Source organism: Orcinus orca, chromosome 6 (genome assembly GCF_937001465.1).
Source record: "Orcinus orca chromosome 6, mOrcOrc1.1, whole genome shotgun sequence".
Lineage (NCBI taxonomy): Eukaryota > Metazoa > Chordata > Mammalia > Artiodactyla > Delphinidae > Orcinus > Orcinus orca.
The window spans coordinates 20,872,805-20,893,947 of NC_064564.1; the positions used below are offsets into that span (position 1 = coordinate 20,872,805).

General features: G+C 54.5%; 2 protein-coding genes across 12 annotated transcripts in view; both read right to left on the reverse strand.

Annotated features, from left to right (window-relative positions):
* Window positions 1-3,144: 3,144 nt before the first annotated feature.
* DMTN (dematin actin binding protein) overlaps window positions 3,145-21,143 on the reverse strand; it is a 28,886-nt gene continuing 10,887 nt past the window's right edge. For 3 of the 11 annotated variants that reach the window (XM_049711568.1, XM_033429673.2, XM_049711567.1), the window contains exons 2-13: window positions 14,863-14,918; window positions 14,551-14,625; window positions 14,003-14,158; window positions 13,031-13,075; window positions 12,592-12,691; window positions 12,151-12,207; window positions 11,744-11,896; window positions 11,158-11,282; window positions 10,431-10,536; window positions 5,498-5,562; window positions 5,282-5,330; window positions 4,960-5,108 (exon numbers count right to left, since the gene is read on the reverse strand). In XM_049711568.1, coding sequence (XP_049567525.1) covers window positions 4,975-5,108; window positions 5,282-5,330; window positions 5,498-5,562; window positions 10,431-10,536; window positions 11,158-11,282; window positions 11,744-11,896; window positions 12,151-12,207; window positions 12,592-12,691; window positions 13,031-13,075; window positions 14,003-14,158; window positions 14,551-14,625; window positions 14,863-14,880 — 1,083 coding nt within the window. In that variant the 5' untranslated portion in view covers window positions 14,881-14,918 and the 3' untranslated portion in view covers window positions 4,960-4,974. Of the gene's footprint in view, window positions 4,356-4,489; window positions 4,571-4,853; window positions 4,920-4,959; window positions 5,109-5,281; window positions 5,331-5,497; window positions 5,563-10,430; window positions 10,537-11,157; window positions 11,283-11,743; window positions 11,897-12,150; window positions 12,208-12,591; window positions 12,692-13,030; window positions 13,076-14,002; window positions 14,159-14,550; window positions 14,626-14,862; window positions 15,004-20,970; window positions 20,989-21,143 lie in introns of those variants that run through there. The other 8 variants (XM_049711571.1, XM_049711572.1, XM_033429670.2 and 5 more) reach the window with 7 other exon arrangements.
* FGF17 (fibroblast growth factor 17) overlaps window positions 14,885-21,143 on the reverse strand; it is a 28,459-nt gene continuing 22,200 nt past the window's right edge. The window contains exon 4 of the transcript XR_007478167.1: window positions 14,885-15,068. The gene's annotated coding sequence lies outside the window, so the exon portion shown is untranslated. The remainder of the gene's footprint in view (window positions 15,069-21,143) is intronic.

Below are 21,143 nucleotides of genomic sequence, written 5' to 3' on the forward strand. Positions count from 1 at the left end.
GCAGAGGAAGTCACACTGGCCTCGTTTTGCCCTTCTAGATGCACCAAGGAGAGAAACAGAAGGTGGGGCTCCGGTGTCGGGGACACACTGGGAAAGTTACACCCAAGAGTTAAACAGGCAGAACCCTCAGCCAGAGCAGGGTTCCCAGGAATGTCAAAAGCTGGGACCTTAGGGAGGGGGCTTTCTAGCAGCCAGCTCTGCCAGTTCAAAGCCCATTCCCCATCTCCCTGCTCCCATCTCCCACCTCTACACCCCAGGAATGGAAAGAGATTCTTCCTGAGGATAGGGCTGACATCTGTTCAAAATGTGTTCCTGCTGAGCCCTGACACCATCTGATGAGAGGGTGAGGCACCAGGGGTCCCACGAGGGAAGGTGGGTAGCCCCTGTCACAGATCTGAGGACCTGGAGCTGTGGGGTACTAGGGTTTCACTGCACTGGCTCTGCCTTTGGGGCCCCTTTCACCAGTAGGACTAAGGCCCAGGAGGCAACGCCTGCCCAGAGTTGGCCATGTGCTGTGGAGTGGAGCCTGCAGTCCAGACCGAGTCACGGGGAGGCCAGGGTTCGGCTGAGCTAGTATTTGGATCTCAGTTCACTGGCAGCTGCTTAGGGAAAATAGATGTTTCAAACAGCTCGTCTACAATTGGTCCCGGGTGAGGAGCCTACGGGAAATGAGAGCAGGCTTTTAGGCCAAAAAGTATAAGAACAAAGGGAAGAAACAAGCCTATTTTGTGTATCAAGAAGCAATCTAGGGGACTTCCCTTGCGGTCCAGTGGTTCGATCCCTGGTCGGGGAACTAAGATCCCGCATGCTGCATGGCGTGGCCAGAAAAATTTTTTTAATTAAAAAAAAAGCAATCTGGAGTCAGTCCAACACTGTTCTTCTCTGGGTCTTCTTCCTCATAGGTAAAGGAAGCAGGCTGGATGGATTAAATCTACTTGTTTTCCTTCAAGATATTTCAAGGAACTGTAGAATATAGGGGAAGTGTATAAGAAATTTATAACCTTTTATTTGGTTTAACTTTTAAAATTTTATTTCAAAAGCTCTAATAAAAGTCAGTGGACATACTTGTATATATGATAGAGCCCACCGATGTATTTAAATTCTGCTGCCAGGTTAGCTCATTGGGAAGAAGATGTTTGAATAAACCCTTCCCTCCTGTCAGCGTAAATGAAGGTAGAAGGCTGTTGCAGAATAAACAGTTTGAAAGAGCAAGGCACTAAGCCCAGATTCAAAGAGATGGGGCTTAGCTGCTGCCGCTCAACAACGTGAGGAATGTGACCGTTCACATTTGCATGCATTTTTAAACCACCGCAACTTTGTAACTACTTATCTGTGTGAATCAGAATTCTCTCCTACTGTGCAACCAAATACAAGAATAAATTAGATCCTGTGCTTGGTGAAAGGGCGGCTGTCATATACAACGCTTGACTTAAAGTTGTTATATCCATCAAATAGCTTCCTTGTTCTCATTGATTGATTTCATTAATAATTAACATTTCAACTTACAGGGAATTCCCCGGCAGTCCAGTGGTTAGGAATCCGTGCCTCCACTGCAAGGGCCACAGGTTCTATCCCTGGTCAGGGAACTAAGATCCCGCATGCCGCGTGGCATGGCCAAAAAAATAAATAAATAAATTTATAAATGTATTCTAATTGCTCATAGTAAGATCTAATTTTTAAAAAGATTTGACTACTAAAAAGGTTTGGAAACCAATGGACTAAATAATCACCAAGGTTTTATTTTAGGACAGACCTCCACTTTGCGCCGCTCTAAATTCTCAGGAACTTCAGATCCTTTAGGACTTCGAGTCCAGTCTGCTCGCGCCACAAACATTTCCCAGTGCACTGTGATCAAACACTCCTCACACCCCTTGGTGCTCAAGAGCTTGGGAGCTCCGTGGACAGGGGGGTGCTGGCCTCGTCACCTGTTTCCCTCATGCCAGAACGGGATAAGCCTTCCAAACTTTTGCTGAACACCTAATCCTGGGTACGTGTGTGTGGGTACCATTCCTCTTTTTGCTGCCCCTGCAGAGGCAACTGTGTCTATACTGGGAATGACCCAGGTTAGCAGTGAAGAAACTGGGATGTGTGTTTCCAGTCTGCAATCATTAGTTGCTTGTAGCTTCAGGCTTGTGAAATGTCTCTCTTCCACAGTTTTCTCATTCTCGAGAAGGATGAAAACAACCTGTGCCGTTGACCTCGCAAGTTTGTTAAGACGATCAATGTTGTGCATGTAGCAGAACTCCTACAGTTTAATCATTCACACTTGAGCAGTTCTTATCCACTTTGCTTTTGTTTCAGCCAAAGGGGCTAGAAACTCCTCCAAGGGCAGGAGAGTTGATTCAGGTGCCAGGTCCAGTCTTGGGTTCACACGCAGGGCCCCCTCCAACTCACCGGGTCCTCTGGACTGCGTACCTCTTCAGGTGCCCAAACCCAGGTTCTGTTCCCCACAGGTGAGCCAGCCCCATCCCCGCCGGCCCTCACACCCAAAGTCCTTCTGATCTTCCAGTCCCGTCTTCACCCCCTCCACCCACTGCAGCAGGCCCGTTCCATGTCTACTGCCCCTGGGCGGTCCTGCCAAGTCATCCAGGACCAAGCTACTCCTGCTCCCTTGGCCTCCACTTGACCCTTGCTCCTGCTGGATTTCCCCCATCATTTCTCCACCCCTTAGTTTTCCCCGCCTGACCCTCGACAATCAGCTCACTGCCCACTCCTACACAGTTGACCTTTACTGGGTGTTTGGCCTCCCTATTGAACTGTGAGTATCATAGACCTGGAGGGGTACAACCACGTCAGCTGCTGATGAGCTTGACCGCCAAGGGGGTGCATTTAGGGGCCCAGTGAAGGGCAGAGTCTTTTCTCCCAGCTGGCTCTATATTCATGCTCCAGAGTGTGAGTTTCTGTCCCCTCATCCATGTCACCATTGCACAGCCCCTGAAGGAGAGGAGGCAGACAGGACCTGCTAGACTGCCCCCCGCTTCTCTGGCCCAGGGATGGGGGAGGGTAGGAGGTATGCCATCGCTCTCTCTCCTCCAGCTCCGTGTACCCCGCCATTTGAACCCCCGCTCCGTGGCTTTTCTCGCCTGGCATCACCCGTCCCTCTCGCTCATCTGGTGGCTCATAAAGAACAAGTAGATTTGGGGCCCCGATGCAACCTTTTAATTCCAAGCAGAGTCCCCCTCCCCCAGCATCATCACACACACACGGCGGAAAGGGATGTCGGGGTCTGGGCAGGAACAAAACCCAGACCCCGGCCAAAATATATATATATAATTATATACACGTGTATTTGGAGAGAAGAAAAGCTGGGAGCGTGATTAAGGTAGGGCAGAGAGTTAGGTGAGGAAAGCAGCTGGGGGGTGCCCCAATAAATTACATTCTTTAGAGAGCATGGTGGGGGATGCAGGGGTGTGGGTGGGACCTGGTAGCCAGGACTCTCAGCCTGGCTCCTCATCCCGTCCAGGGGAGCCCAAAGGCCTGGGCTCTGCCCGGGCCCTGGATGCTAGAAGGTAGCATTCTAGCTGACTCAGCCTGAAGGCTGATGTTGGGCTGGGGGTCTGTATAGGCGACATCTCCACTCTAAGCCGAGGCTTCTAGGGAAGCCTCAGGGCTGGAGCAAGAGGCTTTGAAGCTTGGGGGTCACAAGGAGAGGACAGGGTGAGCTAGAGGGCTGGGTGGCCTCCCTGCTGGAGGCTGAGCGGCGGGAGGCCCAGGTGCAGGGGAACCCGTCCCAGGTGAGCTGCGGAGGAGTGCTTGGGTGCACAGGGTCCTGGGCGCTCTCTGCCTGCGTGGCTGCTTCCCACCCTCACGTGCCTCCTACCAGGCCCGAGGGTTTTTCCCACCCATTGGTCGGGACAGCAGACAGGCCTGACCATTAAGTGTCATGTTCGTATCTCGTCACTCTCTTCTGGGGACCTTCACACGGGGGTGGGGGCAGGGAGAGGGTGCAGACACTATCTCTGCGTGTGCTGGAGTGCACGCTGGGTTTGCCCTGTGCAGCGAGGACCAGGGATGAGAGAAGGGGCCCCCACCCCTAGCTCATCATGGGGAAGGAGGTCCACGTCCCCAAGCCCCAGCACTGCAGAGGCCTCGCTCTCCCTCGACCTCGGCAACGGAGCCAACCCCACCTCTGCCCCACCACCCTGCTCCCCCCAGAGATGATGCTTTGGGGTCTAGTGACCCCAGCTCCAGAGCCCTGAAGCAGCAAGGGTGAGGGTCAGTCACAGAGCAGGTGGGGGCCATCAGAAGAGAGAGGCCTTTTTCTTGAGTTCGTTTCGCTTCCACAGAGCCAGCTTGCCAAACTCTTCGGGAGACATAGAAAAGACCCTTGAGAAGTCCTCTGCTGACAGGTGCCTCTGCAGGGGGACACACAGCGGCAGTGTAGGGACAGGAGGCACAGGGTGGGGCTGGGCCACCTTCCCCCACACCGGGCAGGGGACGCTGCCCCGTCAGTAGCCCCTCACCCGCCCAGCACATTCTCCCTGCGTACCTCAAGCCTCATCCTATCCACACCTGGAGGCAACTTGGTTCGCCCCCTGTTGGTCACCACCAGCATTTCGTAAGGATAGATCTGGCGGGGAGGGGAGGCGGGCAGTAAGTATCAGGCTCTTCGAGGTCCCTGTCAGCGTAACCCCCTCCATTCCCCAGGCCCCCTTATCAGCCTGCAGGGGCCATGGGGGCTCATGCCATCTTGCCATCCAACTCCCCCAACTTCCGTGCTGCCCCTCCCATCATCAGCCAGGAGGACCCCTCAGTGCATTCACTTCCCTGGCTTCTCCCCAAGCTGGCCAGCCCCCGATAGAGACGGTTCTGTCCCCTGCCCACCATCCCCTGCCTCTGCCCCTGCCCCTCACCTTCTGCTCCAGCACACAGGGAAGGGAGATCCCCCGGTCCATCCTCCCCCTCTGGCCCTCTCCGTTCTGGGGAGACCAAAGCCGCAGTGAGCCAGAGTGGGGCAGGGAGGCCTCCCCAGCCTTACCCTAGGCTTCTTATGTCCTCACCAGGTGGCTCCGTAGCCCCGCACCCCTCCCCCAACGCTGACAGTCCCCCTTCCGTCCGTGGCTTCCGCGCTCCACGTGTCTCCCTCCAGAAGGCACTCACCTGCAGGCCTGTGGGAGAGAAGAGCCATTGTTCAGAGGCAGCTCTGAGGTCAGCAGGCTTCCAAACCCGCCAGCTCAGCCTCCCCGACCTCCAGCCAGAGCCCTGCCCACATCGCAGACACGGGCTGCTCCAGGGGCCTCTTGAGCCCCTTTCCCAGCATCAGGTCGGCCCTGCCTCTCACCTGGGCTTTCGGTCTCACTCCCGGATGGGCTGAAGTCTGTGGACTGAAGCTGGAAAGGACACGAAGGAATCAGAGGAAGCTGGAGCGTTCCACATCGTCTCCCTTCACTGTAAGGGTCTGGCCGCCCCCCCTGGGTGCCCACGTAGCTCAGTCCCTCACGGGCCCCACATGCACACTCTTCTCACGAGGCCTGTGACCTCCGTCCTGGGACCTTACCCGGCTCAGGGTGGTCCTGCCGTAGGCGGGGAGGGAAGAAGACTTCGATGTTCCCACGTGCAAGGCTGGAAGAGAGTAGGAGGCCCTGTCTCAGACCCTTTGGCCTGCCAGTCATTCCAGAGGGTCATTCCCTGGCCTTCCCTGCCAGGAGCAGGGCAGTGGAGGGGGGACTTGGGGGAAGCCGGTGGGCCTCTGTTGGCTTCCAGCTCCTGCCCGTAACCTTCAGCAGGTGACATTGTGCTGGCAGCTCTGAACTATCCCTAATGCCTCCCCTCTCTCTAACAGACGTGCACAAAATAGACATTTGGGCCAAATGTCCGAGTGTTCAAATTGATAGTCAGCCAGTGATAGTCAGATGAGGAGGCTTACCATCATAAAATGAACCTCTGGAATATGAAAATAAATCTAAAATTTAGTCGAAACAATCGAATTATTACAATTTTATGTTTAGCAATGTTGGTAATCAAATTTCAAATGCTTGATGTTATAAAACAGAAGCTGCAGTTTTCCCAGCACCTTCAGCTGCTAGATGGTACTGCAGTCGCTGGACTTGACATTCGCATGACCGGATGTCACTTTCAACTCGACGTCCAATAATATCACTAAGCTTTCAAGCACTGCAGATTATAATTCAAGAAAATTGGTTTTCGGTAACAGGTTTTCCTAGAAGGATTCTTAGTTTGCACTAATCTCAAAATTCCTGCATCTCCAATGACTAGAAATTGCTAGCATGGCATAGCAATTGTTTTGACCAGCATTTTTGTGTGTGAAGGTTTAGCCTGGACAGACTCCAAAGTATAAGGAAGAATTGTTTTCTTCAAACGTTTTAATAAAATATGTTATTTGGAAGTTTGGTGAGAACAAAATGTGTTTTGGGGACCCTCGTGGTTTTTTTTTCCTTAATGCTTCTTATTTTTGTGTAGAGAATTGTCTACTTTCACGGCCCTCATTGTTGAAGCGCTTCTCTTTTGTGATAAGTACACACTTCTCCCTCAACTGACTGATAAGATTGTTTTTTTGAAAAATTTTTGGCCATGCTGCATGGCATCCCCAACCAGGAATTGAACCCGTGCCCCCTGCATTGGAAGCACGGAGTCTTCACTACTGGACCGCGAGGGAAGTCCCTAAAGTGTGTAAGATTTTCACTCTAATAACTTCTAGACTGCTTATTTACGTTTGAAAGTGACCGTTAATTTCAATGTTACCCTTAAGTCAGAATGACACGCCTGTCCGTAATTCTGAAATTGTTCAGGTTGATCAGCTATGAGAGTAACCTACGCAATCATACGACCGTTGATCCCATACGAGTTCAAGGATGCCAACAGTGACACTGAGGCAGACATTTCGCGACTCAACTTTGCAAGGCCAAATGCACATTAAAGAGCTCATTTTGCCTAACTAGCAAATCCTGGTGGAGCATGAAGACTGAATCCAACCTTCGGGGCATCTCTCTCTCTCTGCCTCCTTCTTCGGGCCTTAACTGTTTATTCCACATTCTCTAAAAAGACCTATTAGAAGCTCTTCCCACCCACAATGAAATATCATCCTGGTGAAATATCATTTCAATGACCCTATGGATGTCCCAGCCATATACGAGCCTTAACGGTTCCTTGAGTCCCCCAGGCCAGTGGCTTTCACCTCCACTCTACAGCATGCAACCCCTTCCGGTGGCCAGCCCCTGGATCTTGTCGTCCACAACCGCTTCGCTTTGACACTGAAGCCTGGGTATCACACTTTGCGGGCACAGCGCCCTTTTTTTTTTTTTTTTACGGTAAGCGGGCCTCTCACTGTTGTGGCCTCTCCTGTTGCAGAGCACAGGCTCCGGACGCGCAGGCTCAGCGGCCGTGGCTCACGCGCCCAGCCGCTCCGCGGCATGTGGGATCTTCCCGGACCGGGGCACGAACCCGCGTCCCCTGCATCGGCAGGCGGACTCTCAACCACTGCGCCACCAGGGAAGCCAACACAGCGCCCTTTTTTGTTCGCAGCTTTCCCTCAACCACATTCCTGGCACATCTGCCGGTCAATATCATGGGGAACCTCCAGTGTCTTGATCCCCCACTTCCCCCTGACCTTTGACCCATAGGTGGGTACATAACCACTTTCACCCACACTCAGCAGCACCCAAACTCTAACCCTGCATCAGCCCAGGGCTCCCCTTTTGCCCACAGGTTATGGAGATGAAGCCCACAACGTGTACCTTAGCATCACTAGAGCCCCTACAGCCTCTCATCAGTTCCCTTTCCCAGCAGAAGCTGTTCCGAACCTTCACCGTTCTCACCAAGCCTCACCCTCCGTGTGCTCAGCAGACGACATCAACTTCTCTCTCTTTTTTTTTTTGGCCTAGCCACGCAGCATGCAGGATCTTAGTTCTCCCTGACCGGGGATCGAACCCGTGCCCTCTGCATTGGAAGCGCAGAGTCTTAACTACTGGACCGTCAGGGAAGTCCCTAAAGTGTATAAGATGTTCACCCCTAATGATTTCTAGATTGCCTTTTTATGTTTGAAAGTGACCGTTAATTTCAATGTTACCCTTACGTCTGAAGGACATGCCTGTCCGAACTTCTGAAATTGTTCAGGTTGGAGCTTGGATTCTTAACCACTGGACCACCAGGGAAGTCCCGAACCTCAGCTTCTGATGTGGCCTGCTCCCAAAGCAAGTCCCCGACCCTTTCAAGGCCAGCCTCCTGCATCCTGAGGCTGGGTCTCCCTTCTGACCTCCTCCCAGCCAACCTTCCAAGGGGACTGTAGTGTGAGTGCTCTCCAAGGAACAGCCCTCGGCACCCTGCCCTTCCCTCCCCTTTTTCTACACAACTGGATTTTCTCTCATGGTCCCACTACCATTTATAAGCTGAAGATTCTGCTCGAACCCTGACTTGCGCCTCAAGCTTGCAACTCAGTCAAACTCAGCTCCCACCTACATGCACTTAAAACCCAACACATCCCAAAACAGTTTCTTCAGCTTTCCCCCGAAACCCGCCTCTTTCATGATCTCAGCCCCAGGTCTGTCATCACCCAGCACCCAAGACAAAAACCCCAACTCGTCTCTCCTTCACCACCCATATTCAATCAGCCACTAAGTCCAATTGATTCCATCTCCTCTACAGATCTTCCTCGACTCTACGATGGGGTCACGCCCCGATAAACCCATCGTTAAGTCAAAAATGCATTTAGGGCTTCCCTGGTGGCGCAGTGGCTGAGAGTCCGCCTGCCGATGCTAGGGGACATGGGTTCGTGTCCCGGTCCGGGAAGATCCCACATGCCGCGGAGCGGCTGGGCCCGTGAGCCATGGCCGCTGAGCCTGCGCGTCCGGAGGCTGTGCTCCGCGGTGGGAGAGGACACGACAGTGAGAGGCCCGCGTACCGCAAAAAAAAAAAAAAAAAATGCATTTAATACACCAAACCTACTGAACATCAGAGCTCAGCCCAGCCTACCTTAAACGTGCTCGGGACACTTCCATGAGCCTACAGCTGGGCAAAGCCTATTTTACAATGCAGTGTTGAACCTCTCATGTAATTTACTGCATACTGTACTGAAAGTGGATAACAGAATGGTGGTCTGGGTACAGAATGGTTGTAAGTGTATGGGCTGTTTCCCGTCGTGATGATGTGGCTGGCGGGGAGCTGAGGCTCGCTGCCGCTGCCCAGCATCTCAAGAGAGCATCGTGGCACTTCCCTGGCTGTCCCGTGGTTAAGACTCTGCGCTTTCACTGCAGGGGGCGCGTGTTCAATCCCTGGTCAGGGAACTAAGATCCTGCATGCCGCACGGTGCGGCCAAAAAAAAAAAGAAGAAGAAAAAGAAAAAAAAAAGCCAAGAGAGCATCATACCACACATCACTAGCCTGGGAAAAGGTCAAAATTCAAAACTGGACATACAGTTTCTACTGAATGCTTATTGCTTTCACACCATCGTAAAGATGAAAAATTGTAATTCCGGGGCAATTTCTATACAGACTGTGCCTGTATAGTTCTCAAACCCATTCCGTCTTCTCTGGACCTATGTATATTTTTAGCCCTTACCCAGATGATTGGAAAGTGTGGTAGACTGCCTCTGAAGATGGCCCGCAACATTACCTCCCAGCCTGTGTGCCCTTGGGTGGTTCCTCTCAGCAGGAAGCAGAATCTCTTTCCTCTCCCTTGTGTCTGGGCAGCCTGGGAGCTGCTCTGACCGTCAGAAGGCAGTAGAAGGATGCCCTGTGGCTTCCGAGGCCAGGCTCTTAAGAGGACTTGTAGCTTCCAGTTTGGGCTTCTCAGATCTGCCCCCCTCCTCTCCAGCCATCATGCTCGAAGGAAACCCAGGTTAGCCTCAGTGATGTGCAGCACGGCACCAAAGCCCCAGCCACCGCAGAGCACGCTCTGTGCGCTGTAATTCCAGGCTCCTGGAGGTCCTCTCTGCTGGCTGGATGTTTGCTGCTCCTGGCCTTTGCTCCCACACTGTCCCTGGGGTCTGTGCTGCCCTTCTCCCCCACTCACTTTGTCTTGTCCTTCAAGACTCCAACTCTGGGACCCAGGCCCTATCAGCGTCCTCTCAAAGCACTTGAAGTGTACCTCTCACCTGCTATGCTGCACTGACACCCCAGTTTTCACGTCACTTTCCCCGTGACCAGAAGCTACTGGAAGGCAGCACTATAGTGTTTTACTCTTTATATCCTCAGGGCCAAGAACATGGTAGACACCCAATAAATGTTTGTCGAATTAAACAAAATGTGCTAATTCTGCTTTAGCTGATGTCATCCTTTGTCATCTCATCTTGTTCCATGACTGGTACTCTTGCCCTAAGGAGAGCGCCAGAGCCTTGAGCCAGCAACCGAAACTTCTATGTCTCTTATACCCACAGTAGCACAGCGCTGGGCGTGTGACAGACAAACTCAGCAGACTACTTGATTCTGGCCTCAGGGTCTGGCCAGGTGATTCTGAGCCCCCTTGGTGACACTCACAGGTATGGAAGGGTGTCCGGTCAGGCAGAGAGCGGGTTTTCCGTCGGATAGGCAGTGACTTTTCCATCTCTTCCTTCAAGATCATCTTTCCCAAGTTAGAAGTAACCTGGCAAGGAGAAAGGAAGATGGATCCAAGGCGTCGATACCTGTTTCTCATCCCCAAAAGGTTCAGAGTTGGGTCCATCCCAGGCATAAGTGGGGACAGAGTTCCTGAGGGGCTGTGTGGTGCCTGGAGCCCATGGAGCCTGTCCTGGTCAGAAGCTTGGCCACATTGGGTCTGGCCACCCTCGAGAGCAAGGAGTCAGAGCCGCTCAGTGTAACTCTGCCCCAGGGGCTTCTGCAAACCAGGTCACAAGGCCCAGAGCACAGGCCCATGCCACCATCAGTGGCCTTTCCGTGACTCTCTACACCCTCTCTCCTCCCCTGGAGGCCAGCAGCCTACTCTCTCCTTTCTCCTCGTCCCATGAACTACTCCGCCTGCTGAAGCTTGGCCCTGGCGGGACCACCCTTTTCTGTGCTTTTGGCCCTAACAGTAAGCGGTGTCCCCCTAAAGCAACATGCAATCCTAGTGTCCCTTCAAAAGCGGCAGCCTGACATCCCGGCAAAGAAAGGGAATTCCTCACATGTTCTCACCAGGACGCTCTTCAGACATGTACCCATTTAGATCAGAATGGAACTTCTATCCCCAGGGTGGCCCAGGGATGCGGGTGGGGCAGCGAGATGCTACCTTACTGAGTTCCTCTCTCTGACGCTCCCTGAGAGCCTTCATCTCCTCCCCGGAGTCATCGTCGTCGTCCTCCTCCTCCTCCTCTGCCCCCCTCCTCGACGCCTTCCGCTTCCTCCACTCTGTCTCTGGGAAATACGGACCAAAGCGGGCACATCAGTCAATCAACCGCGCGCTCAACGAGCATCTGTCAGGGGCTGCTTTGTGCATGTCCCGGAGCTGCGACCTTGAAGGGAACACCGCAAACCATTATTATAAAATAAAAGCAACGTTTTCTAGCCTTGCGGTGAAGCTGGGTGGGCAACACACGCCCACACGACTGAAAGCGATTGGGGGCCAAGACCTCATCTCATTCCTCTTTCTCTTTCCAGAGCTCCCATCACAGAGCCTGGGACACAGTAGAAATTCGACAAATGTCTGTTGAGCGGCCAAAGAAATGAACGGAAAGCGGTTAAATGACTAACCAGCAGGGCCACTTACGCCAAGAGGGATGGGGTTGCAGGGGACGGGGGAAGCAGGAGCCTGGAGGGTTCATGCAGGTCGGGGGGTGGGGGGTTCCTGGGGCTTCGGCAGGGCCTCTCTCGCCTACCCACAACGGCCAGCGACGGGGGGCATGGCCAGTAGTCTGTTTCGATCTTGGCTGGCTGGTTGGGGTCGGGAGGCTGCGCTGCAGGGAACTTGGACGACTCGATGATGAGGTCTTCAATGAGGTGCTTGCTCTGAGGGCTGCCTCCTGTGGACTCTGCGGGGGGAGGTCAAGGTCAGCCCGGGCACACCCTCCCCCCCGGAGGCCACCTCCCACCTTAGCCCCCCACTCCCTCCTCTCTCCCTCTTCACACCTGTGAGCTCCTGAGTGTAAAAGCAATGCACAAGGAAGAGCACAGGGCAGTGTACATGCTGTTATGAACATCTGTTTTCCCATCACCCCCCCACCCTCAGGACAGCCTCCCGGCACGTGGCAAAAAGGGGGCTCTGGTCGGTCAGGGGAACCCTCACCTCTCTGCTTGTAGATGGGTGGCTTCTTGTAGATGTTGGAATCTGGGCGGGTGGTCTCTGTGGAGAGGGAGCAAGAATGGATGAGAAGGAGGCTATGAGGATGGCGGGGAGGCTGGGTCAGAGGAGGGAATGGAGACATGGATTGGGAGAAGGCAGGAAACTCAGGGGCTCCTGCCAAGAGTCAAGACAGAACCAGAGATCCTGAAATTACCCCTCAGGGGCTGGGATTTTTGAACTTCTCTGTTTGGGTGGGAGGGAGGATGCAGCAGGGCCCACCACCTCTGGGAGCTCTGCCTGGGGTCCGGCATCTGGGGGTCTGGCCAGTTCTGTGGTGTGCATGTATTCCAGAGAGTGGGGGACTAAGAGCAAGGGGCTTGGGTTCCTGAAGGAAGAAAAGAGGACCTAGGGCAAGGATGCCGCCATGCTGACACCAAAACCTACCAGGATGGTGGAAATGGGGCAGGCTGGTCCGGGGCGTGCCAGTGGTTCTTGGGGCTGAAGCCTGAGAGAGGGTTCCAGGGGACCGGCTCTCCGCCCACACCTGCAGAGCAGAAGTACGGTTCACTGCAGCTCCCAGGTCCCCCACCCCGCCCCCTCCACCATCTCCATCCTCCCACCCTAGCACACACGCCCCCAACCCCAGGGCAGAGGAAGGCTATCCAAGGACTCGACCTGCTGATGCTGCCTGACCCAGGAGAAAGGATTAAAAGAGATCCTGGGTCAGACGTAGATGGACCCAGAGCTGGCCAGTGACAGGACAAGGTCCACTGATTCCATCACCCCCTAGGCTCTGCCAAGCCCAGTCTGGACGTGTGTGGGGAAGGGGGTTGAGCCCGGTCAGAGCAGGGCTGGGCAAGTGTCAGGTGCGGGGCAGACTCACCTCTGGGGATGGTGGGGGGGATGTGGATTTGGGTGACAGCGAGCGCTGTGAATGGAGAGGAGGCTGGTCAGAGCCACAAGGGTGGGATTAAACCCTTGTCCCTAGGACCCCAGGTGGGTCACTTCACCCCCCCACACACTCAACTCTGCAATTGCCCAGCCAATTTCTGGGCCACCTCTTCTCTCTTCGTCCTTGCCAGCTCCCAGGGCTGGCCCTCCGTCCTCTCTCTCCCTAGACAGGGTCCTACGTCTTTCCCTAGGACCCACGAAGAAGCAGAAGAAGTCGAGGATCTTGGAGCAGTGTGCATGTGCTCTGAGGGCCAGTTGGAGGGGCTCTGGCTCTGACCTCAGAGCCAATGAGCAACAGGGGGAAGGGACAAGACCCACAGCATCCAGGATGGAGTCCAGGCCCCTTGTCAGTCATTTAAGTCTCCCCACAGCCTGGCCCCGTCTCTCTGCTCAGCCATGACACTGCCCCTTTCTCCAACACAGTGTACAAAGTACCTGTCCTCCGGTATCTCATGCATTTGACTCCCTGGTGAGGTGGACGGGTAAAAGTCTCACCTCTATTTTATAGGAAGGGAAACTGAGACCACACCGTCACACAGGTCACACTCAGCTAGGACTTCCGGCCTCCGAGCTCAGTGTTCCTGAGCGCTTTCCACAAATTTGCTCACTTTCTGCCCAGTCCCACCCCATTCCTACATGACCCCGCTCTGTGCTGCTACCATTCAAACATGGCCTCCCCTGCTCTCCACCTGGAGCTAGCCTCCAGCCGCCAGCCCATCTCTGCCTGCTCTGCACAAATACCCAGGTCACCAACTGACTGGTGATTCCTGTGCACAGGTCCCCTTCTTGTTTTGAAGTCTGGCCTCCAGGAAAGAAAGCATGAGAGGGATTCTGCCTCCCACCCAGTGTGGCTGGGTGAGCCCTTCCCCCAAGTCCTGTCCAAGAGGAACCTCCCACCCTTTACCTCCCGGCTTCTGGGCAGCTCCACGTGTTCCAGCAGAGAATAGGTAAAGTGGGGCTCGTAGATCATGAGGTCAGGCCTCTCGATGTCCAGGATGGCCTTGTCCTTGGGGATGGCAGCCAAGTCCTTGTAGCCCATCACTTGATTGTCCATCTTGGCCTGAAGGGAAATGGTACACATGGAACAGAGGTGTCAAAAGCCTCCCTTAGAATACTGGCCCTACAAGCCAGACCTGCAATTTATTAGGAAGAAGATGGGCGGCCGTTTTATATGTCAGCTCCTGTAAGTTAACATTTCTATTATTGTCATTTAAAAGGTTTAGAGTGTCACCTTAAAACAATGATAGTCCTTCACCTAGCCCTTTGGGTACAACGAGACAGTACCAGACCAGCAGGAGGGGGTGTGCAGAACCTTCTCTGGGTCTGGGGTTCTCTCTGCCTGCCAGCCCTGGCAGGACCATCATCATTTGAGTGAAGCTGCCCGGCGGCCGGTGTGCGCCCCACCCCTCCCTCCTCCCAGCCTGAGGGTGCTGGTGGCCAAGAGGTACTCACCACGATGCTGGAGGGAGAGCCCGGAACACTGGAGCCTCGGGAGGAGCTGACGCTCCCAGGGGAGGTAAGTGGTTGCTGGGGAGAGCGAGAAGGCGGGCGGGTGGGAATGTGTGTGGGTGCCAGGGCCGGGCCGGAGGGAGGGGGCTGGGGCAGGGGAGGGCTTCTCTAGGCCTCTGGGGCCTTGGGGTGCGGCGCCGCGGGCAACCACCAGGTGGCATCCTCGACTCCCGACCTGACCCTCCGCGGGGAGCCTGGCCCCCACCGCGTGCCCCCGGCACCCCACTGCCCCGGCGTGGGTGTAGCCCCGCGCACCTTCTGCAGCCGTTCCATGCAGCAGGGAGCTGGCCGGCCGGATCACTCGCAGAGCCCTGTGCGCGAGGGGAGACGACAGGGCGTCAGGCTCTATCCGGCTCCTGGGCGCTGCGCGCTCGGGGCCGCGAGAGCAGAAAGGGTGCTCCCCCGGGCTGTGGCGTCCTCATCCCTCGGTGACTCTCCAGGCTGCTGGCCGAGTGCAGGGCCTGGAAGGGGAGGGAGAACGTGCCAGCCGGGGCTGTCGAGCCCCGCGATCTCAGAGGGCGGGGACGAGGGCAGCCCCCTCTGGCCCCGCGTGTCTCCCGGGAGCGGGGCTCCGGCTTTCCGTTCGCTCAGCCTCGGGGACCGGAGATCGCATGTGGCCCGCGGCGAGACGGGAAGGTGGACGGGCTGCACTAGTTTTTGAGCCATTGTTCTCTGGCTGGAAAGGAAATGACGGCAGGGCTCAGCCGTTCCCGGGGCAGCCTACACATCCCTGCTTCCTCACACCTGCCCTGCCGGGGCTGCGGGTCAATTTCAGGCCCAGGTTCTCACTCGCCTCGGCCTCTGCCGTGGCCTTTCCCTGGCGCTGTGTTGGTGCCCTTGACCTCCTTCCCCTCAGTCTATGTCCACGGTGCCACACCTCTCTCATAGCCCAGAAAGGTTGAACACAGAGGGACTTAGTAACACTATGAGACGTTAATAGGGGGAGGGGAGGACAGAGCGAAGGCGTTTTGGTGGGAAGCGCTCAGGTCATTGGCTGGGGGCTGCCGCTCTCCCAGTGGAGAAGGGAGGGGGCGGCTGGAGGGAGCCACACCCCCATGTGCCTGTCCCTGTACAGCAGGCAATCCCACTTGCAGGCATCTGGTAAAACACCTTGGGGGCCAAGGCCACGTCCCAGCTCCCCACCATCTCGGAGTCCTCGAGCTGAGGCTGCCCTCTGAAGTGCTACTTTGCTGCAAGTCAGGGCCCCCCAGTTCAGCAGGAAGGCCTCCAGGCTGGCACTGCCCTCTCTTGGTTCCTAAGAAGTTGAGTCCTGTCTGCAGCAGTAGAGTAGGAGTTCCCTGGGGCCACAGCCCAGGTCTCCTTCCTCAGTAACTCCCTTAGCAACCCTCCCATCCTCCCCACACACCCCTGGACCAGACACATAATAACCATTCAGTGGGACTTCCCTGGTGGCGCAGTGGTTAAGAATCCATCTGCCAATGCAGGGGACACGGGTTTGAGCCCTGGTCCGGGAAGATCCCACGTGCCGCAGAGCAGCTAAGCCCGTGTGCCCCAACTACTGTAGCCTGCGCACCTAGAGCCCGTGCTCCACAAGAAGAGAAGCCACAGCAATCAGAAGCCCGCGCACCGCAACGAAGAGTAGCCCCCGCTCGCCACAACTAGAGAAAGCCCATGTGCAGCCGTGAAGACCTAACACAGCCAAAAATAAATAAATAAAATAAATAAATTTATATAAATAAATAAAAATAACCATTCAATGAACGCCTGGCTGAGTTTCTGACGTGATGGTGGCAGTGGAACTGTCTTCCAACGGCTGGCAGTAAGCCATAGAGTGAAGAGAGCTGATGACTACAGAACGTACAGGAAAGAGGCAGCAATAATGTAGTGGTTAAGAGCATGGACTCTGGACGGGAATGCCTGGGGAGAGGAGACTCTGCTACTCAGAAGCTGTGTGACCCTGGGCAAGTTACCCTCTTTGTGCCTCACGTTCTCATCCATAAAATGGAAGGTGGTAATAGTATCTGTGTCATAGGGTTGCTCTGACTATTAGGTAGGTTACAACATGTGAAGTGTTTAAAACATAGATTTTATGTAGAGCGTTTATTATTTCTATCTCCCTGAGGACTGATAAACTTAGATGGCTTTCTGTAGCCACTCTGCCACAGAAGGTCATGAAAGACTTGAGGTCACTGGTGCTCCCAATTTTATCACCTGTTACTTTGTATCAGGCCGCTTTTCTGCTGTGTCTCCACCACCTACTTGCTGCACCAGCAGCCCTTATTCCCACTTCCCTGCTTTTGCGCACGCTCTTGCGCTATTCTCATCTCCCAGATGCCACCCATCCTTTAAGGGCCATGCTAAACCCTCCTCCTCTTGGAGGCCTCCCCTATTATTCTAGTCCGCATTGACAAACTCTTCTCTGAATTCCAGTGGGACTTAAAAAAAGAATCATATAACTTAGTCCTTGATTATGTTGCCTGACATGTTTTCTCGCTAACTAGAATGACTGCTAATTTCTACAACAAGAATAATAGCTATCATGTTTTGAATGCTCATGCTGGGTACTTTGATAAGCACTTTACAAGGATTATTTTGTTTCATCCACACAACAATCCTATAAGGTAGACCTATTTTACAGATGAGGAAAACCGAGGCTCGGAGAGGTTAAAAACTTGTCCAGAGTCGTGGAGGAGACAGTGGCTATGTCTTCAGCATTGGCATGTTTCGTAGTGCCTCCGTAGTACTGTGTCAGGTTCACTGTGGGGATAGACTAGCATTTGCCACAGTTCTCAAGTCTTTTTGGAATTCTAGAGCCAAGGCTTCTCCAAGACAAGACTCTGGCCATCAGAGTCACACTGGTGACTAGGTGCCCATGGAAGGGCTCCATTCCAGAGCTTCATCCTTCTCTTGCTTTCGTAACACTCACTTTGTAATGCTTTTAACTAGATGTGTGAGGACTGGAATAAACTCTAGCAGATACTCAAAGAGCTGTTAGCTCCCTCTCACTCCTATTTCATCTTTACTTTGTTAACAGACATTGTCAAACTAGCTATACACTGGCTTAGCCAAGAGGCAAACACTCATTCATCCACCCATATACATCCACCCGCCCACCCAGTCACGTATTGTTTTATCCATTCATTCACTACTTTCTGAGCACCTGTTCTGCAATGACCACAGAGCGTTGTGGTGTTGTGGAGAACAGAAAGATGAGTCAAAGGAGCTAAGCCGCCCCTCCAGAAATGAGGCCATATGTATAGATAACGCCCATGCAAAGCAGAAAATTATGTGTGCCTGATAAGATAGTATAAAGGGCTGTGAGAGGTCACAGGAGAGAGGAATCACTCCTGCTGGGGTGTCAAGAGGGGAAAATAAAAAGGTTTTCTTAGAGGAGGAAGTGTTTAAGGCAGGCCTTGAAAGATGCCCGGTTTGAGATCATGCAAAAACTAAAAGAGGGACCCTTGAAAGAGACAGCAGCATGAGGGAAACTGGAGACACGGCGAAGCACTGGGTCTGTCTGGAGACAGCAAATACGGCTGAACCGTGGAGCTCATGAGGTTGAGACTGGTTTGGGGCAGGAGGTTGGGGGCCAGATTTGTAGATGCCTTGAACTTAGACTAGGGGATTCCGAATGTATTCTGTGGGCAACTAGGGCTATGGAATGCTTAGAAACATTTGAAACAAAGAAGTGACGGATCCAAGCAGTGCTTTGGGAAAATGAATCAGGCTGCAGGCTGGCAGATGGAATAGACAGGAAGAGGCGGTCCACAGAGAGACCAGCCAGGAAGTTACGGCAGTAGTTCAGGCAGGGGATTGTGAGGCTCTAGACTTGGGCCTGGAGCCCAAGATGGAAAGGGCCAAGTGGGAGGAATCCTAGAGGCAGAATGTGCAAAACAGAACTTGATCTGGAGACAGCGCCCCCGCCCCCACCCCTCACCGCTGGGGAGGAACAGGTAGCAATGACAGGAGAAGGGGAAGCAATGAGTTCACTTCTTGCCAGTCGAGGCTGAGGTGGGGGCAGTACCTGGCAACAGAAATTTGGGAGCCATTTGAGCTAGAGGTGGTAGTCTGCCCCATGAGGTTGCCGAGGGAGAAAGAAGGTCAAAACCCAGCATCCTGGGAAACGCTAGGGGACTAGAAGAAAAAGGGAGCTGGAGATGGCATGAAAGGGAGGGGGAAGACTAGATGGCCAGGTCCCTGAGGGGCTGGGAGTGTATCTAGTGATTCTTTGTATTTTTAGTAAAGGACCTAATACACAGTAAGTGTGCCAAAAACATTGAGAGAGAGTTGTGGGGAGGGATAGGGGGGTTGAGAAAGAATGTCATGAAGCCAAGGAGTCCATCGCCCAGAGAAGGCAAGACATGCAGAAAGGAGTGACAGCTCGCCAGTTTGGATGTCAAGCCCTGGTGGCTTCTGAGAGCATCTGCAGAGGAATAGTGAGGCCACCTTGTTAGGGATGGGGGTGGGGAGAGGTGGCCAGGGTGTACAGGCAGGGGGAGGGCCACTTCCAAGAAGTGTGACAGAAGGGCAGGAGGGGGTTAGGAGAGTTACTTTGCAGGAGGTGCGCTTGGCTGAAGCTTTTTTAGGAAAAGGGAGACCTGAACACGTTTGTAGGCAGTGGAGAGTGAAGAGTAGAAAAGAACTTGTGGCTGCAGGAGAGGGGGGGCACTTGAGGGAGGAAGGTCCCAGCAGGGGAAGGGGAGAGGGATTGGGTCCAGGCCCAAGTGAAGGACTACCTTTGGAAAGAAAGCCCGAGCTTCCCTGAAAGGAGAGGAAACGGAAAGTTGGGTAACTGCAATCTAGGGGCCTTTGGAGCAGGCCGATTGGGAGGTTTCTATTTTCCCAGGAAAAGTGAGAGATAAGGTCATATACAGACCCTACAGGTGGGTTAGGCAGAGACTGAAGAGAGTAGAAAGGACTGGAACAGTCGGGGGAGGGGCGGTGGTGCGGGGGGGGGGGGTGGGAGGAGTGTGGCACGGGGGAGGGGTGGAGAATGGAGAGCTTCTACGTGTCCTGGAGCCTCAGGCTGAACCTGGAGGTGGTCCAGGCACCCTGCCCTCGAACACCAGTTGCGGGTGGGTACAGAGTGGGGTAATGACTGCCTCTCAGAGTGGTCACTGCCCAGGGAGGGAGAGGAGGGGTCCAAGATGAGCCAGATCACAGGTCTTGCACTGAGACCCCCACTCACCTGTGCACGACCACTGTCCCACAGACACAGCCACTCGGAAAGACGATTCAGAATAATGATGTCCCTGCTCTGTCCCCTGCCCCTTCTTCTCCACAGCTGTCCACAGCCCCGTGCCCATCCCCTAGGCTGGGTCTCCTCGCCTTCTGCCCTGAGCCACATTCCATCAGAAACCTGCACACCAGCGCCTGGTGTGTTAGAAAGCACGCTGCGGAAATTGTTAATGTCTTACCCTTCCAGGGACATGGCATTTTAATTTGGGGCTAACCTTGATGAGTGAAGGTCTTACTCGTTAAATATTAAGCCATCAGGGAAAATGTTTTGGGGTGGAGTAGGAGTGTGGGGTGGGGGAGAGGGAGAGAGGGAGGGGAGGGGGAAGGGGGGAGGGGAAAGAAAGGGAGAGACTGTTTTTGCCTTCTCCCAAATCACATCACGCCCCGCATAAGCTTACTCCACCCACTCGTAGCCCCTCCCCCAAAGCCAGTTTCCTCGCGCGTCCGCACCCGTGCACACCCCACGTTTCTGCATGTGCGCTCCCAGGCCCGGGCCGCCTCCCGTGGACAGACCGAGAGGGCAGACTGCAGCAGGAAGGGAGGGCGCAAAGGGAGGAAAGGGAAAGAGCTGCGGAGGAAGGCCAGCCCAGGTGGCGGAAGGGCCATCTCAGCTGCCCCGGCGGCGCCCAGTTCTTCCATCTTGGACCCACCCTACCCCAGCTGTGCAGCCGCGCCTTATCTGAGCCCCCAGCCGGGCCCCACCTCACACCGCCCGCCCCGTCTCCATGGCAACTGGAGCCGCTCGGCCCTGATGATAAGGCCCGCCCACCCATTCCCACGGGCGCCCGCTACAGGTAGGGGCTGAGCCGGCCTTGGCTCCCTCAACTTGTGGAAATGAAGGCTCAACCGGCAGAACCGCAGCCTGGTATCCTCTAGTCCAGCTTCCCGCCCTGTTCTAAACCAACCATCACTTGCTCTGGGCCAGGGACTTTCACCCATCCTCTCTAGCTTCACCAAAGCTCATGTCTCCCAATTAGGAGATGAAAATGTGGTTGAGAGATTGACCTGCCTCCCCCCATGCCCCCCACGCCTCGGCCCATTGAAGCCAACCTGGAATTCCTACCCAGGTCTGTCTCAGGTCAAAGCCAATGAATGCTCTTTTCAGTGGGTCCCCAAGGATCTCACTTTAATCTGAACTTGGGGTTTGGGGTCCCGTGCGCTAACCTTATACCGTGGAGCCACCAGAATCCTGCTTCGTTGGACTGGCCTGTGGACAAGAGCAGAGAGGCGGGGGGCCACGGGCTCTGTGCCCTGGGGCAGGGACAAGCCGGGCTGGAGGCCAGCCTTGCAGATAGTAAACGAGTTGCGAAATGGCTGAGCTGGCCCAGTGGGCTGGG